General features: G+C 44.2%; 1 protein-coding gene across 16 annotated transcripts in view; it reads left to right on the top strand.

Annotated features, from left to right (window-relative positions):
- DST (dystonin) overlaps window positions 1-17,435 on the top strand; it is a 511,627-nt gene that overhangs the window by 206,828 nt on the left and 287,364 nt on the right. For all 16 annotated transcript variants that reach the window (XM_043450645.1, XM_043450644.1, XM_043450646.1 and 13 more), the window contains one exon: window positions 10,806-10,867. In XM_043450645.1, coding sequence (XP_043306580.1) covers window positions 10,806-10,867 — 62 coding nt within the window. The remainder of the gene's footprint in view (window positions 1-10,805; window positions 10,868-17,435) is intronic.

Here is a 17,435-nt window from a genome sequence, read left to right on the forward strand (position 1 = left end):
TCTTCAGATCCCGGTGGGCTGCGCCTGCCCGTGTCTGTCTTTTCTCTGTATCGCCTCTAGAGAGAGTTGGTTTACTCACTAAGTCCTGTCCGACTCTTTGGGGACCCCATGGACTGTACCCCCCTCCCCCAGGCTCCTCCATCCATGGGATTCTCCAGGCAAGGAGACTGGAGTGGGGTGCCCTTTCCTTCTCCAGAGGGTCTTCCCTACCCAGGGACCCAACCGACTTCTCTTGCAGGGTATTCGATACATAAATAAATAAAAAACTTGAAACAGATTTTTCCTCACAGTTGTTGTTAATAGTCCTACATAGCACATCTTTCTTGTAAAAGAAACACTCCATCTAGAAATATGCAAAATGAAAAGTGAAATTTACCAGCACCCTCCCCCTCCTTCTAGTTTCAGCCCCTTTGATGAAATGGCTCTTTCTCAGTTTGGTGTATATTCTCTCTCTCTATATATATAATTTTGCATTTTTCCCACTTAACTGTATATCTTGCAGTCTTTTTATGTCATGCTGTACACATTTTCCCTTGTTGGTATTCTAGAAGGTGGATTAGGTATAATTCATTCATCTAGTCTCCTACTGACTGACATTGAAGTGGTTTCATGTATTTTGCTGCCATAAACATCTTTGTATGCTGATCCCATATATAGAAGTATTTAGATTTACTACAGGTAGAATTGTTCATGCAGAAAGTTGTATACATTTTCATTTGTAATGGATCCTGACAAATTGCCCTCATAATTTTTTTTTGCTACTGCACATATGGAGCTGTCTGACTCTGCTCTAGTTACTGTCATTCTTATAAAATTTATGCTGGTGTGAAATCTTTTGCTTCCTGTACATTTCTTGATTGGAAGGCTGGGGCAGCCTTTCCCTGAATCTTTTTCATTCCTCCTCTGAATTGTGTGCTGACATCATTTGTAGTCGGGGAGGGGCTGTCTTTTTATCTTATTGATTATTAATGGGATTTTTCATCTACTCTGGATATTCTTGGTGTGTATTATATATATAGCATATATTTTTTTTGTCATTTTTAAAACTTCATTTATAGCATCTGTTGTATCAGGGCTTCATCAGATTGGTCAGCCATTGATATGTTCATTTTGGGGGGCGGGGTGTAACTAGTTTTGAAACTCTCTTCCTACCCAGCTATTTTAAAACATAATTTTTAATACTTTCTTCTAAATGGTTTGTTTTAATTTTTTCTCATTCTCCTTTCTGGTTTTCTGTAGTTTCCTCATATACTGTCAGGGAGGATACATCTGAAGATTTTATTATCCTGTGTGTCTGAGGTACATTGTCAGCATCATCTCCTTTTTAAGCTGTCTTCATCTCCTTGGGAGAAAGTTTAAGGGTTTCTGAAAGAGTAAAGAGCTTCTCTGTGAAGATTATCATTTAGATGTGCCACTAACTCCTTTTGAAGTGTAACTTTTAACCATACTTAGATCTAGCAATAAACTGTAGATCATGCTCTGACCAAGGAGGAACTGTGATAGAAAATAATGTCAATTTCTTTTTGATTCAGATCTTAACAAATAATAGTTATAGAAAACACTCAGAAAAATCATTGGCATTGGGAATTTAAACGGATGAAGGCAGTAATGATAAAAGGAGAGCCCTAAGGTTTTGATGCTGTCATTTCTTGTAGAAGAGGAAGAATTCTGTTTAAGCAAAGAAGAATTGAACTTAAGAATGAAGAAAAGAGAACCTCTCTCCCCCAGAGTGTTAAACTGTGTGCATCATGCAGAGCACGAGATGTGCTATGACTGGAAGTAAGGACCCCAGAGCTGGACCAGGCTCCTCGGTGGGGGACCAGGCTTGGAGTTAGTGGGACTTTGCAGTCGTGACTAAGCTGAGGAGTTACTGGGAAATAACACTGGTCTACTTTCATCCATGGAGTCCTAGGATATTTTGCAATCTTATTTTTTCTAATGATGAATAGATCAATGGCATGATTTTGGTGGAATTGTCCTGAAAAGAATCTTGCTTTTAACCAAGTGGGTTGGGGGAAAGCTTGGCTAGGGCTCCGAGACATCCAGTTTCTTCCTCCTCATCTGTGGTCCCACAGAGGCGGGGCACGCAGACCAATGGACCAGCTGGAAATTGGATGTCAGCTGTGCTCATGGGGACATCATGATGCTTCTGTTATTGGGGAAGAGTTTGCAACCAAAATGGGATTGCGCCTGCAATCCCCAGTCCCAGTTGTGGGTGAAGGTTCTGACGAGTGGGCGGGGCTGCTGTTACTGGGATGAGGCCCAGGGCCCCAGCCATGGGGGTGAAGCTCACAGCGGGTGGGGGCTCATGGGGCCGCGGCATCAGGTTTGACTCCCACCCTGCCCCACCCCTGCCCTCCTGAGCTTCCTGCTCACAGCCTGTCAGTCCCAGGAGCTGGTCGTCTCACTAATCCCAGCTGTTTCTTCCAGCCAGTTTTCCTTCTTCTGTAAGAAAAGAAATCTTACAGCTTCCCTCCACTGCTTTCTCTGTGTTGTATCACAGAGGTGCTTCCTGGCAGGAGCAGGGAAATTCCCTAGACCCCCTTTCCTCTGCCTCCCGTCTTCCCTCTCACAGACTCCACACTTCATCTTGTCTTTTACTCCCTCTGATCCCCTTCCGTTTATCTCTCGCTTCTCTCTCTCTCTTTGGATAGAGCCTTTTGCCAGGTGGCTCCTAGTCTTCCAAAATTCACACCTGACCATTATTAGTAAATGCAGAGATCTCATCCTTGTCCTAAATTCCATTGTGATCCCCCGGGAAGCCCTCCTGAGTATCCTTCCTCCACTTTCTAGAATCACTGATCTGCAGAAGGTGAATTCCATCTTTGATGTATCCCCACCACTGAAGATCTGGCCAAGCCTCGCCTTTTCCTTTTTGTTAGTTTATTTTTTAAAAGCTGGTATTTTGTTTTCTGAGTATGAAATGATCATATTGACTATGCTTATGCACACTGCATCTTCTCCCCACCCTCTGCCCTTGGTGACTGTGTGATCCTGGGCAACTGGTTAAGCTCTAAGTGCTTCAGATCCTGCTGTGAGTGGGTGGCATGATCCCATGACGGATTTTGTTCGCATGCCTGGCAGTCTATGTGTGTTACATGTCTGTAGATAAAAATAGTACCTGGCACATAGCAGGCACTCCCTGTTTGCTAGCGTTATCACACTCTTTCAAGAAAGTAGGTAGGCTGAGGCTTTGTGGTAGTGGAGTTTGGGGCTCTGAAATAAGACAGTTGGAATGGGAGAGAAAGTGAAGGATACTTCAAGCTTTTGTAGAAGTTGATACAGTTTTGTCACAGTCTATTTGGAGTAGACTTAGCGATCCTACTTGAACATCTCACAGCACATTCAAAGCCACTGTTCATCTGGCTTTGTCTTTTCCCCTTGGCCTGGTCAAAGAGGCAGGTTCCCTGTTGTCAGATGTTTGTTGTTTGTGGAATTACTGTTTGCACAGTTTCTATTGGAGCAGGTGTGTTTGTCTAATGTCTCAGACAAACAGAGTTGTGCCGAGGACACTTGGTCTGGTGTTTCTTTAGAACAAAGGTCCTCATTTCTTGACATTTTTCTTCATGCTTGAAAGTGAAGTCCTTTTAAATTGGAGACTCCTTGTTTTTCCTGCATAATTAGATTGGGGCTTCTGTCATTTGATGACACAAGAAAGAAGTGGGTTTTGGCATCAGATTTCAGGTCCCACTTAGGCTGTGAAATCTCAGGCTAGTTTCTTGATCTTCCCAGCCTTGTTTGTGACGTCATTAAAATGTGAATGTACTATCCAGCTCCAAGAATCATGGTGAGATTCATGTGGAATTGTGTGAATGTACAGAAAGAAATACCTGACGGTGGTATTTCCCCTGAAGGACGTGTGTCCAGCCTATAAAGCTCAGCTTCCTATATAAATCACCTTCATGGTGTGCACGTGAGAGATGAGTTAAACTAGTTGAGCTGGTTGTTTTTCTTTTTTTAATCCCGGGGGAATCCTGCCTGGGGTGTTAGAGGAGGGAATGTGATGAGCTGGTGCAGGAGTGAAATCTAACATCTGATTGGTTTGCCCGGTTGCAAAAAAAGTTAGGCAAGCACAACTTTCTTTTCGAGGGACTTCATTTGAACAGCTTGAAGGGTCAAAGGAGAAAGAGATGATTTAGTTTCCTTTTAGTAAGAGTTGTCTGCGTCCCCGGCAAAATAGTGGCGGAGGCGGGCTTTGCTCATGTTTGTTTAAAAGGGGGAGTTGACTGCTTGTGAGTGGGAGTGTCTAGTCAGTGTTTGCCCTCCTGTCCTGAAACTTGCCAGAACTCTGACACATGAGTGCTGGTTCGGAAAGCTTAGGGAGCTGCCGGACAGATTTCCCGCGGAAGGATGGGCCAGGTCCTGCGGGACGATCGGGACTGGAACTCGAGGCTGGTGGCGCTGATGTGCTGCATGGGTCAGTAGCCACCTGTCCGCTGGCCTCCGCGCTGCAGGGTCCGGGGCGGGGTCATGCAGGACCCGATGGGTCCCACGGCGGGGCTGTCGTAGACTGCGGGGCTCCTTCCAGAGTCTGGGCGGGCTTCCGTGACCTCTCCTGCGGCTCCCTGGACAGGACTTCCCCCTTGTTGGACCTAGGGCATGCATTGAGATAATCCTATAGTTATTTTATGGGTGATATGAAGTGGTTTAGCTTTGATTGGATTTTACCGAAGACCAGTGTAAGTTGTGATAATCGGTACTCTTTTTATACTTTTTGTTTTTTCAAACTCTGCTGTTGTTTGCCTTCTTTGTCATTGTGGAATGTCAGCCACATTGTACTTTACAAGGTGATCATAAATGTATGTTTTCATTTAAAACATATTCTCTAAATGGAGTGCTTTTCCAACAGAGGAATGTTTTAAAGCTCCATTCAGAAAAGTAATTTGTAAAACAAGCAGAATCAGTTAATAACTCAAGAGAGTTTTTTCCTTTGTGTTGCCTTAGCAACGTCGCCCTAAATATAAACCTCAGCGTTAGACCTCCCTCGCTGAAGTGAAAGAAAGAGCCATTATGAAACTTATAATTGGAAAATTAGATGGTGTCATCTTGAATACTCCCTCTTGAAATAATGTGTGTGGAAAGTGGTAGATCACTGTCTGCCCAGACTTCAGTTGTTCCCAGGTTGTAAGTTGCTTTCTAGAAGAAAGTTGAGCCCCTGATTCCACGTTAGCTCTTTCCTCATTACCGTAGCATCCTGGGAGCCTCTGAGGGTAAAAGACACTCCTTTGGTGTACTTGAAGGGGGCTTGTCTAGGTTTATCATGACTTAAAAGAAAAGGTTAGGTTATTATTGTTTGAAAACAGTATCAGAATCTATGAATCACATGTGTTATTTAGTTCAGGTTAGTCTTCGTGCCTTAGCCGGTATTTTAGCTGTGGACCATAATCCCCACATATTACCTCAGTATCGACCTGCTAAATGTCTTAACACCCACCTTACATTTTCAATACTGCTTTTGAGCTATCAACCACAACAAAACGTCAGTGATCAAAAAAGCCTGTATATGGTTGTATTATGTAAGTCTCTCATTTGATCATTTGATGTAATCAGCTTTCTTAACCTGTCACGTGGCTAAGAAATCAACCAATACATGAGTAGTTTTTAAGAACTTGTGTTCTGTTCTTCATGTTCCTTAAAATATAGAACTGGTTTTTATTAATTGAGAAAATAAATGAATATATATATATTTAAAAGGAAAAATCAGAATTTAGTAATCATTAAATATATAATTAGATTGCTTCTAATTTTTCATTGTACATTATGCAGTTAACATATTAATGTGTATGGCTTTCCATAACCCAAGACATACATTTTTATTTTTAAATTTATTTTTTTTGAACTGTAATTGATTTATAATATGTTAATTTCTGCTCTACAGCAGAGTGATTCAGTTACATGTATATATATATACATTCTTTTTTAAAAAATAAATATATTTTATTAATCATTATGTACTAAAAGGAGTTTATATGATACACATCATATGTTAAATTTAATGGGACAGAGTAAATTTGTTAGAGTTCATATTATTATGGTGGTTTAGTCGCTAAGTCATGTCTGACTACTGCGGCCCCATGGACTGTTGCCCGCCAGGCTCCTCTGTCCATGGAATTCTCTAGACAAAATTACTGGAGTGAGTTCCCATGCCCTCCTCCAGGGGATCTTCCTGATTAAGGGATCGAACTTGGGTCTCCTGCATTTCAGGCAGATTCTTTACTGATTGAGCTACCAGGGAAGCCCTCATATTATTATGTGATGATTCAGTAAATTAATAAAAATTTGGTAGATAGTTATAGGAATGCTTTCATCTTGTATTTTTGTAGCTTGATATGGAAGCTGTCTGTTCTTGAATTATAAGGATTTTTTAAATGTAGTTTCTTTAAAAAGGCGTTACCTTTGAGTGCACTGGGTCTTCACTGCTGTGCGTGGGGTTTCTCTAGCTGCGGCGGGCGGGGGCCCTCTTCATTCTGGCGCGTGGGCTTCCCATTGTGGTGGCTTCTCTGGTGGTGGCGCATGGGCTCTGGAGCACAGGGCCATCAGGGGAGTCCAGAGTGTAAGGATCTCGAATGAATAGTACACCTTAGGTTTTTGCCTTGACGATTTAACATTCAGTTCAGTTCAGTTCAGTCGCTCAGTCGTGTCCGACCCTTTGCGACTCCATGAATCGCAGCACACCAGGCCTCCCTGTCCATCACCACCTCCCGGAGTTTACTCAGACTCATTTCCATCGAGTCGGTGATGCCATCCAACCATCTCATCCCCTGTCGTCCCCTTCTCCTCCTGCCCCCAATCCCTCCCAGCATCAGGGTCTTTTCCAATGGGTCAACTCTTCTTGTGAGGTGGCCAAAGTATTGGCGTTTCAGCTTCAGCATCAGTCCTTCCAGTGAACACCCAGGACTGATCTCCTTTAGGATGGACTGGTTGGATCTCCTTGCAGTCCAAGGGACTCTCACGAGTAATGTAGCATTAGAGTCCTAGGTTTCTAACTGGATGGTGTTCATATGGATGTTGCCTAGGTAGTCCTCCCCCAGCCCGCACTGTTTTCTTTGCTGGAGGTGAGAGCAGCATTGCTGAGGTGTGATAGGAGCCCTCGACGGTGGTGAGCAGGTGCCCTCGTTTGCGCTCGTCCGAAGTCCACAGCCTCGGCTCCCAGCAGCGCCTGTGTTCGGGGGTGCTCAGCACTCCCCTTGGAAAGGCGGCAGGATCTCGGGGTAGTGGGAGCAGTTCTGGGGGAATCACAACACTTGGGTTCTAACTAGGCCTCTTTTAATCTGAAATTATGAGATCAGGGCTTCTTCTAATTTATTTTTTATTGAAGTATAGTTTAAAACCTGAGTCACTGCGCTGCGTACCTGAGAAACTGATACAGCGTTGTGAATGTGTTGATGAAAAAGTTCATTTGGTTTCCATGGTTCTGGTAGCATTTAGTTGTCAGTGGACATACTCATAATATCTAAATCAAGTGTTGAACATCATTCACACTTGTATATGTGCATACACACAGACACACACACACACAAACACACACACCACACATACCACCTCTTCTTGATCCATTCATCTGTCAATGGACACTTTGGGTTGCTTCCATGTCTTGGCTGTTGTAAACAGTGCTGCTGTGAACACTGGGGTTCTTTTCAAATTACATTTTTCTCTAGATATATGTCCAGGAGTGGGATTTGCTAGGTCATATGGTCTCCAATACTTTGGCCACCTGATGCAAAGAACTGATTCATTCGAAAAGACCCTGATGCTGGGAAGGATTGAAGGCAGGAGGATCCTGTGGAGGATTGTCCTTTGAGAAACATAATTAATTCACATCACGGGCATATGTTTGTTAAGTGCACAAAAGCTTCATGGCCTCTACTGTGGGGTAGATAAAGATGACTGAGTTCTGGTTCGTGCCCCAGGGGACTAGCAGGGGAATTCATAAATATTTTGTGGATGGTGATACTGGTTAACAATTATTGATGCAATTGGCCTTGGCAGACTAGTTATATGCACAATGCCTGCGGTTCTTATGTTGCGGATCGGGCCAGTTTCTTTTTTCGTGTATGCACTGCATGGCACGTGGGATCCTGGTTCCCCAACGAGGGATCCAGCCCTCGCCCCTGTGGGAGCTTCGAGTCCCAACCACTCTCTGGACTGCCGGGGAAGTCCCAAGGCAAGTTTAATAATTTTAGCATAAATTCTAAGCATTTATATTCAGGTTCAGCAACCTTCTATCTCCTTGGTCAGCTTTTCTAGTGTTTAATACCCAGTGTGAAGGTAACAATGAGACTAGGGGATTCCCTGGTGACCTGCTGGTTGGGAAGCTATGCTCACTGCAGGGGGTACAGCTTCAGTCTCTGGTTGGCGGAAATGGGATCCCGAGTGCCACAGCCAAAAAAGTTACACTAGAGGTTTGCTCACTGAAAGGGAATGTATTATTGACAGTACACAGTGACAGTCTCTGTTCAGGTGTCTTTCTGGTTCCCGCTGACGTTGATGGGACGTGGGAAGGGTTTCCAGGGGATACTTAGGGGAACAAATGCTTGTGAAACACGAAAGAAACTATACGGTCTGCCCCCTTCCTTTCATGATGGCATTAAAGGGTAAGATAACCCTAAGTAACATGCCATCACTAGGTAGCTTGCAAAGAAGTGAATCTGAACAAACCTTTGGATTGCTTTATTAAAATTTATTTATTCATTTCCTTATCACTGAACATTTATTTTTTTTTTTCAAAACTTTTATCTTGAAATAGTTACACTGATTTATATTGCCACTGATACATTTTGTGTACAACCATCACTCTAGTTTTAGGCTAAATTTTAGAGGTGGACTTGCTGGATACGGCATGTATATTTTTAAGACTTTTTGTATTTATTGGCAAATTGTCCTAGAGCAGCACTCTCCGGTAGAAATGTTTGTGATGGGGGGAATTAGTGTAAAGCACATAAGTACTTTCCGTGTGTAGGACAAGCATTTCCTTTCTTTATTTTATCAGATTATAGTTGATTTGCAGTGTGTGAGTTTCAGGTGTGTAGCAGCGTGGTCCAGTTGTTCGTATGCACATGTCCATCCTTTCTCAAGTTCTTTTCCCATTAGGTTGTTACAGAGCATTGGGTAGAGTTCCCCGGGCCATAGAGGAGACCCTTGCTGCTTGTCTGTCTGACATATAGCAGTGTGTGTGTGCTGGTCCCACACTCTTGATTTGTCTCCCAGCCCATATTTCCCCTGTGCTGACCGTGCATCTGTTTTTAGCGTCTGTAAGTCTGTTTCTGTCTTGTGAACAAGTTCATCTGTATCACCTTTTTAGATCAGCAGTGATCCAGTCATATATGCATTCTTTCTTACATCCTTTTCCTTACAGTTTATCGCAGGATACTGAATGTGGTCCCCTGTGCTGTGCAGTAGGATCTTGTTGTTTGCCCATCCTGTGTAACCGTTTGCATCTACTGATCCCAAACTCCCCTTCCTCCCCCCAGCCCCCTTGGCCACCACCAGTCCGTTCTCTGTGTCTGTGTCTGTGTCGTAGGTTTATTCGTGTCGTATTTCAGATTCCACATTTAAGTGATTTCACATGGTGTTTGTCTCTCTGTGTCTGACTGCCTCACGCAGCGTGATTCTCTCTAGGTCCACCTGTGTTCTTATAGCATCGTCCTTTTCCATGGCTGAGTAGCATTCCATTGTAGGTGTGGACTGCATCTTTATCCACTCAACTGTGGTGTGCATGCAGGTTGTTTTCACATCTTGGCTGTTGTAAACGGTGCTGCTGTGAAGATTGTGGTGCATGGGTCTTTTGGAATTATGGTTTTCTTGGTATGCCCAGGAGTAGGATTGCATTATCATATGGTTGCTCTGTTTTTAGGTAAGCGTTTTCAGAGACACTTTCCTTCCTGTTAAAGTAGTTTATGGGGACTCAGGGCCGAAGAATGAGGAGGGAAAGAGATGAAGAGAGTGAGGTCTGTTTGCCGCCAAGGAAAGGATGGAGATGTGGACCAGTGAGAGGAAAGGAAAGAGAGGAAGAGAGACAAAGAGCCATCCCCAGATGCAGAGAGAGGAGGAGGGGACAGCACGCAAGGATTCCTGCCTCCGAGCGGACAGGGAGCAGGTGTGGCTACCAGCCTCCTCTCTAGGCATTGGAGATCAGGGTTCTCTTTGAAATGATAACGTGATGAGCCAGAGTATTCCAGTGCTTGTCCTCCTAAATCATAAGACCTCCCTCCCCGTTCTCTGAACCATGTCTAGAAACCAGGACAGCATCACCCTCCATGACAAGGATCTAGTGGCGTGTTCCATTGTTACCAGATGGTTCAACACAGGGAATCTAGCAGAGAACTGCTTGGTTTGTAATTCAAGCCAGAGGACATGAATTCAGTCATGCCTTTCAACTTTACGTGTTTGCGAAATAATTGCCGACAAATCTTTTAACTGCTGGAGGTCTTGGTCTCCTCTTCTGTGAGATGGAAATAACCCTACCTTTCGTGGTCTTGAAGACCAAGTGGGATGTAATCTGTGGCCAAGTGCTTTGGGAAGTTCATGCAAGGGCTTGCCCTCAGCTGGTGGTGGCAGAGGGGTTGAGAGGGCTTCCTGATGGTGGTGGTGGGAGTAGGGGGTGATGCAGCAGAGGTCAGTGCTGGCAGACGCTGCATCAGGAAGAGGTCTTTCAAACCTCACGGTGCCAAAACTTGGCAAGAAAATTCAAGTGCACTAAACAGTACCTTTTGAACATCTTACTTTTCTTTATTTGCATAATGATAATGAAGGTCTCCTCTTCCTGGATTTTTACTAACCTTTTATATCTTTTCTCCCCCTTCCAGATGAACGGGACAAAGTTCAAAAGAAAACATTTACAAAATGGATAAATCAGCATCTCATGAAGGTCAGTGTGCATTTCTTTTGCATCTTGGGATGGTTTTGCAGACTTTAATTTATTGTACAATACTTTAGTATATGCCTCTGAAGAAAAACCTTTCAGTATCAGCTGCAGACTTTCAGTTCTAGAGTATTTCACGTTCATTTCAGTCATCTGTTGTTACTTGGTGTGTGGCCTATGGGTCCTGATGGGGGTTGGAGACAAGTGCCCAGTGATGGCGGTGTGGTCTGTGACCTCAGTCCAACCTCTCATTATTAGACTCTCCAAAATCTCCGCAGGTTAAGAAGTATGTAAATATTTACATGTTAGGGTGTTGAAAACTGCAGTTTTTAATAACTTTTTTCCTCTCAAGATTCTAGGCAAGTTCTGGTGTCAGGTTCATGTGGATGGTGGAGAGTTAGGTGGGAATAAAGATGGGTTATAGACAGAAGTCTAGACTCAGTTTTTTTGTACTTAATGTGAACCAGAAGTTGATGCTTATTCTGTGTTTCTCTGTGATGTAGTTAATAGTTGTGGTTCTTGATTAATATTTGTTCATGTCCCATGGGTCACTTTGAGGATCTGTTGTAGGCTCTCCTCCGAAATACACATGTGCACCACGCGTGCATACAGTTTCTTGGCATTATTGGGTCCCACCAATCCAGTAATTCTATAAATCTCATCTAAGGACCCCATGGGATTTCACAGTTAACTTAGTTCCCTTTTTTTCGCATTTTATGTCCTGCAGTCAGAGGGAGGTAGTATTTTAAGTCTGTTGTTTGGGACTTGGAGAGACTTTTCTCACATAGAAACATTATGGTAAAAGTGGTTATATTCTTAGGCTGTCTTGGAGATCCTATTTAACATCATGTAGCCTAGGGAGATGGTGCCCATACTAAAATCACATCTAATAACCGTCTATAAAAGGGATGCTTATTTCATGGGGTATACCAGATGGCCGAGAGAAGCTTTGGTCTTCTCTCTCATCACCCATGGACAGAATCCCTCCCCCAAATCTGGTATGCCCCTCAGGTGAGCCATGTCATCCACTCCCCATCTGAGGGTCAATTTGTGGGATTACTGCTGGGATTTCTGTTCCTCATCTTCTGATATGTTGGTCAGAGGTGGACGCTCTCTGCTTTATGATGCTTTCATAAGGAAGTGTGTTGTGACTTCTAAGGAGAGTATCACGCCAGCAGTCTGCCTTGCCCTCCGCCTGGCTTCTGTGTCATCCTGTGTGTCCCATGCCTCCCGTGTGAGCGGACCCTGCACAGGCTGGAGCAGAGGGGGGCTGGTGTGAGGGTTGGCGTGTGGGATGTCGGAGCTGAAGACTCTGACAAGACGTTTCCATTTCTGAGATGAGTCCAGGGGAAGTGAGGTTCTGGATGAAGAGATGCCCCTTTGGTGGCTGCTGGTCTGGCAGTCTTTTTTCAAGAAAAATTTTTATTGAAGTATAATTGATTTACAATGTGTTAATTTCTGCTGTATAGCAAAGTTGACTTAGTTATACAGATGTATACATTTTCTTCCCACGTGGCTCAGTGGTAAAGAATCCACCTGCAATGTAGGAGAACTTGAGTTTGATCCCTGAGTTGGGAAGATACCCTGGAGAAGGAAATGGCAACCCACTCCAGTATTCTTGTTTGGAGAGTTCCATGGACAGAGGAGCCTGACAGTCCATGGAGTCTCAAAAGAATCAGACATGACTTTGCAACTAAACAGCAACATACATTTTCTTCAGATTCTTTTCCATTCTGGTTTATCAGAGGATGCTGGCTGTGCCGTGCAGTGGGGCCTTGTCTGTCCATCCTGTGTGTGAGAGTTTGCATCTGCCAACCCCACACGCCCGCTCCATCCCTCCCTTTCCTTCTTGCCTTGGCAGCCACAAGCCTGTTCTCTAGGACTGTGAATCTGCTTCTGTTTCATAGATAAGTTCCTTTGTGTCATATTTCATTTATTGTTTAGTTTTAAAAATTTTAATTTGAGAATAGCTGCTTTACAGTGTTGTGTTGGTTTTGGCCGTACAGCAGTGTGACTCAGCCATTAGTATATATGTATGTGTGTATCTACAAATATGTATCCCCCTCTTAAGCCTCCTTCCCAGCCCCCTTATCCCACACTCTCGGTTGTGCCATATTTCAGATTCCTTCTAAGTGGTATCATGTGGTATTTGTCTTTCTCTTCCTGAGTTATTTCACTTAGTGTGATGATTTCCGGATCCATCCATAGTGCCGCAAATGCCACCTCTCATTCTCAAATGGTTGAATAGTATTTCGTTGTATGTGTGTACCACATCTTTATCTCTTTATCTCTTAATGGGCATTTAGATTGTTTCCATGTCTTGTCTATTGTGAATAGTCCTGCTAAGAATATAGGTGTGCATGTAGCTTTTTGAATTACAGTTTTGTCCATATCTGTGCCCAGAAGTGGGATTGTAGGATTATATGATAGCTCTATTTTTAGTTTTTTGAAGAACCTCCATACTGTTTTCTCCGTAGTGACTGCACCAAACTACATTCCCACCAGCATTGTAGGAGGGGTCCCTTTTCTCCACAGCCTCTGCAGTGTTTGTTATTTGTAGACGTTTTAATGGTGGCCATTCTGATGATGTGAGGTGGCCCCTTGTGGTAGTTTTGATTTGCGTTTCTCTAATAATCAGTGATGTGGAGCATCTTTCCATGTGCCTGTCGGGCCTGGCAGTCTGTGTGGCTGTGGCCGTCGGGGGGTGGGAGGGTGGGGATACAGAGGGTTGGCCGGTGTCTCTGGAGTGTAAACCCCAGTGGTGGCGGCAGTTGAGGTTAGAAGCTCATGAGGATGACCCCATGGGAACGCCGTGCTGGCCTGAGATGGATGCTACTGGGGACCCACCGTCTCCTGGATGTGTTGGGCTGGACCACTCATCTGATGAGCGTCTTGTAAACTGGATGAATGAGTTTAAGGAAAGTGAATTTGCTAAAAATTCAAAACGCTAGTTGAGCTGTTGGAGGACAAGTCTGCATTGTCCACTCCTAGGGTGCATCCTGGTGTTTTGTGTGGGTAACACACACACGTGCTTAAATCACTTAACCCTCCAACAACCCTCCAAAGGTGGTTTCATTTAGTGGTTAAGTAGCCTTCAGAGTCAGATGGCAAGGGTGCAAATCTCAATTTATGTGGAGTAAGTGATGTCTTTTTTTTTTTTTTTTTAATAACACATCTCAAAGATATAAGGCTTCTGCTCTAACCCAGTAAGAATTAGGAAAATAATAATTTTACACACAATAGCCATTTGATAGATGCCAGTCCAACTGTTCAGGGTTATAATCAAAGTAGCGTATTTGTTTCTTGATGTAGGTCAGAGTTTAAAATTGACTCTTGTTAAAACATTGCGCACTAAAATTTCTGAAACAAAACTCAAATGTGTGAGGACATAATTTTATAATATTTTATTCTTTTCTGTTTGGAAGTTAGAGCATTACCTTCACCTGGGAAAGGTGATTACATATCCCCAGATGGGGACAGCAGGCTGTTTAGGTTTGTGTTGCGAGCTGACCAGAGAAAGGCCAGCCTTTGTGTCGTCTCTTCTATGTTTCACCCAAGGGATGACAGAAGGAATGTAAGCCACTTCTGCTGTCAGAGGTCACTTGGTCATAACCCAGTTAGTAGGAAATGGAAAATACGTGTGTGGATTTTAGGTTAAAATGTCAATATTAGAAATATTTCTTCTGTGTTGATTTTCTTATGTTCTACTCTTGAAATACTCATAGTCAAGAGAAACAGGGATGGAAGAGAAGGGAGTCTCTTACCTTTCTTGCCTTACCATGTTCCTTTTTAGTGAATGGAAAGTGTGTTATTTGAAGAGTTTTTCATAAAATTAATCATGCTAAAAACGTGAAGGGAAAGGGTGACCATGAGGAATGAGTCAACAACATGAAGGAGTAATTGATGGGTAAGAAGAGAAAAAAGCAGGAATAAAATCATTTAGGAGTTTGAGTCATTCTGTGTGTGCACTTGCTCGGCTTTGTCAGTTTGATTGTGGCCCTCCTTAAACCCTGGGGCAGGGAGAGGAAAGTGGGGGACAGAGGAGTTAGAAGAAGGGGGGGAGGTTCGTGGGGTGAGAGGCTGGTTGCCCGCGCTGGGCCCTGAGCCATCCGCCCTCCACCTGTGTGTTGGGACTGCGTCTGGGGGCATCTGGCCTGGGGGGCTGACTCAGACCACGGGGTGCTCCCCATCTTTTGAAAGAAATCTTAAAACTTTTGCTCTGTGTTATTATGTGTTTAATGTAATTTTACGCAATTGTTTCACCCCAGTTGTGGCTCCAAGAAGACCTTCCTGGTAGTTCTGCTCCTTCAGGCCAGTGAGGTGATTTGAGAGCTTAGTCCCAGGACAGATCTTCATGGGATTTTCCGTTTCATTTGATAAGTATTTTGTCTTTGAAAAGAAACTCGTCTCCTGCAAAGGTGTCAGCCTGTGACACGTTAAGGCCGAGGTGGGAGGCAGACAGCCCTTCAGTTGATCCTGTGTGTGACTGTAGGCTGCTCTGACCCTCTTCCCTGGGCGCTGGGAGTGGTGGGTTTGTGGGGGGCTTGATGCGATCACCCAGCTGAGCAGGCGGGCAGCCCGCAGCCAGCGCTCTCCGAAGGGGAGGCCCACGTGGGTGCTGCCGGTCAGACAGAGAAGCAGGGCTGGGACGCCCGGGCACTGCCTGCCTCGTCCTCGTCTCCTCTTGACCGCAGGCGCTTCCCTCTTAGTTCATCTGGTTTAGAAAGAGCCGGGGCTGGGGGTCAGGATCCCTGGAGGAGACAGATGGGGTGGCCTGCCTTGGAGCCCTGCGGGGACCCTTGGCTCCAGACTCTGATCTTCTAAGGATCGTTCGTCTCCTTAAATGAGTCCCCTCCCCACCCGTGGTTGATCTGGGGCCCAAGGCCTCTTCTCCCCACTTTTCCCCCTTGCACACACTCCCCTCGCGGAAAGGGGCCTGTGGACTCCGCGCACGCCTGGCCCTCCGTGTACCTGTGCTTGGATTCTCACGTCGAGGGCGTCTTCCGTCCCGATCCACGGTCGGGAGCGGCCGCAGCCGCGCTGGTCCTGCCGCGTCAGCAGGGATGCGGGCGGCGTGACCTGGCCGGGCGCCCGCCCCGCCCGGAGCGCCTCGGGGCACGCCAGCGGCTCCCGCGCTGCTGGACTGTTGACTTTCTCCACCTTCCAGTTTCAGCTATTTGCTAATTAATCCTCGTGACTCAGGAAGTTGGGATTTATCCGGCTGTAAACTAGTGTCTACCCAGTACCCAGGGGAAGCTTCTGGCAAGGTCGATTTTTCAAAGTTGACTTGACTGAGAAAAGTAAACACGGAGTTCTTTTTAGATGATTGCTTAAGTTACTATTATATCCAGGTGTGTGAACGTTGTTTCCTTAAAATACTAGGTTAGGATTTTTTTCATGTAGCTTTCTCTCTAGAAAAAATGAATATAGCCTTATTTTATATCGGAGCTAAAATGACATTTGTTTACATAGTTTGCTTAATTAAAACTTACGTTTGTTGGTGAGCAGACGTCTCTGGCTTTTTTCCAAGTGTATTTAAATTTTAGTGCTCTGGTACTTCAGTTGTCTGACTAAGCCTGTCTTTAAACTGATTGTTCTAGCAAGAATGTTTTCCTTTTGGTTCCTCATTCTTCAGAATATATTTAAGAATAAATCCCAGTTAACACATTCATCTGCTACCTCTACATGTTTCTTCACACACTGAATATACTGGATTATTTTCCTTGCAGATTATGATCTCTGTATAAAACTATTTTTGTCAATAACAATTATGTATTATTCTTTAGTATAATTTAAATTGTAGTGCTAAAACATTGAAAATACCTGTGACTTCAGTTAGCTAAGTTTTACTGAGAGAGTTGTTCCAAAATATAAAATTGATGACCTTCTATTATTTACAGTATTTATTTTTGCCCATTCTGCCAGTGGGACTTTATATACTAGAGGGTCTTAGGTCACTGTTTAATTTTCGCTATTCCTGACCACATGCAGTTCTGTCTGTCTAGAACTTCATGAGCATATGTATGGCACCCAGATCTAAGTCCTCATGATGTAGCGTTTGCCTTGCTCTGAGGACACAGGAGGGAAGGGATCCCTTCATTTTCTGAAACATTTGAAAGACTAGACGATTCCTTTTTAACTCCTTGTTTGCCTGGGCACGGAATTAGAGCATAAGCTGTGACTGAGAGGCTGTATTGAAAAGGAATAATTTAAGGTGAAGAACAATTTTTGGAAGCTAAGAGTCTGGGGAATTTGTGTAGTGTGCTTCCCTTGTGTTGGATTCATCTAACTAACCATTTATGGTGGAATTATATTCTTCAGCATGGGTTGACTGTACTGTAAACTTATTCCTTAACATTGTTTAATCAGATGTTTGGTCTGAGTTTTACTTTGTGTGTGTGCTCAGTCGTGTCCAGCTCCTTGTAACCCCATGGACTGTAGCCCACCGAGGCTCCATTGTCCATGGAATTCTCCAGGCAAGAATACTGGAGTGGGTTGTCATTTCCTACCGTAGGGGATCTTCCCCACCCAGGGATCAAACCTGCATCTCCTGCATTGTCAGGCAGATTCTTTA

This window comes from Cervus canadensis, chromosome 28 (genome assembly GCF_019320065.1).
Source record: "Cervus canadensis isolate Bull #8, Minnesota chromosome 28, ASM1932006v1, whole genome shotgun sequence".
Lineage (NCBI taxonomy): Eukaryota > Metazoa > Chordata > Mammalia > Artiodactyla > Cervidae > Cervus > Cervus canadensis.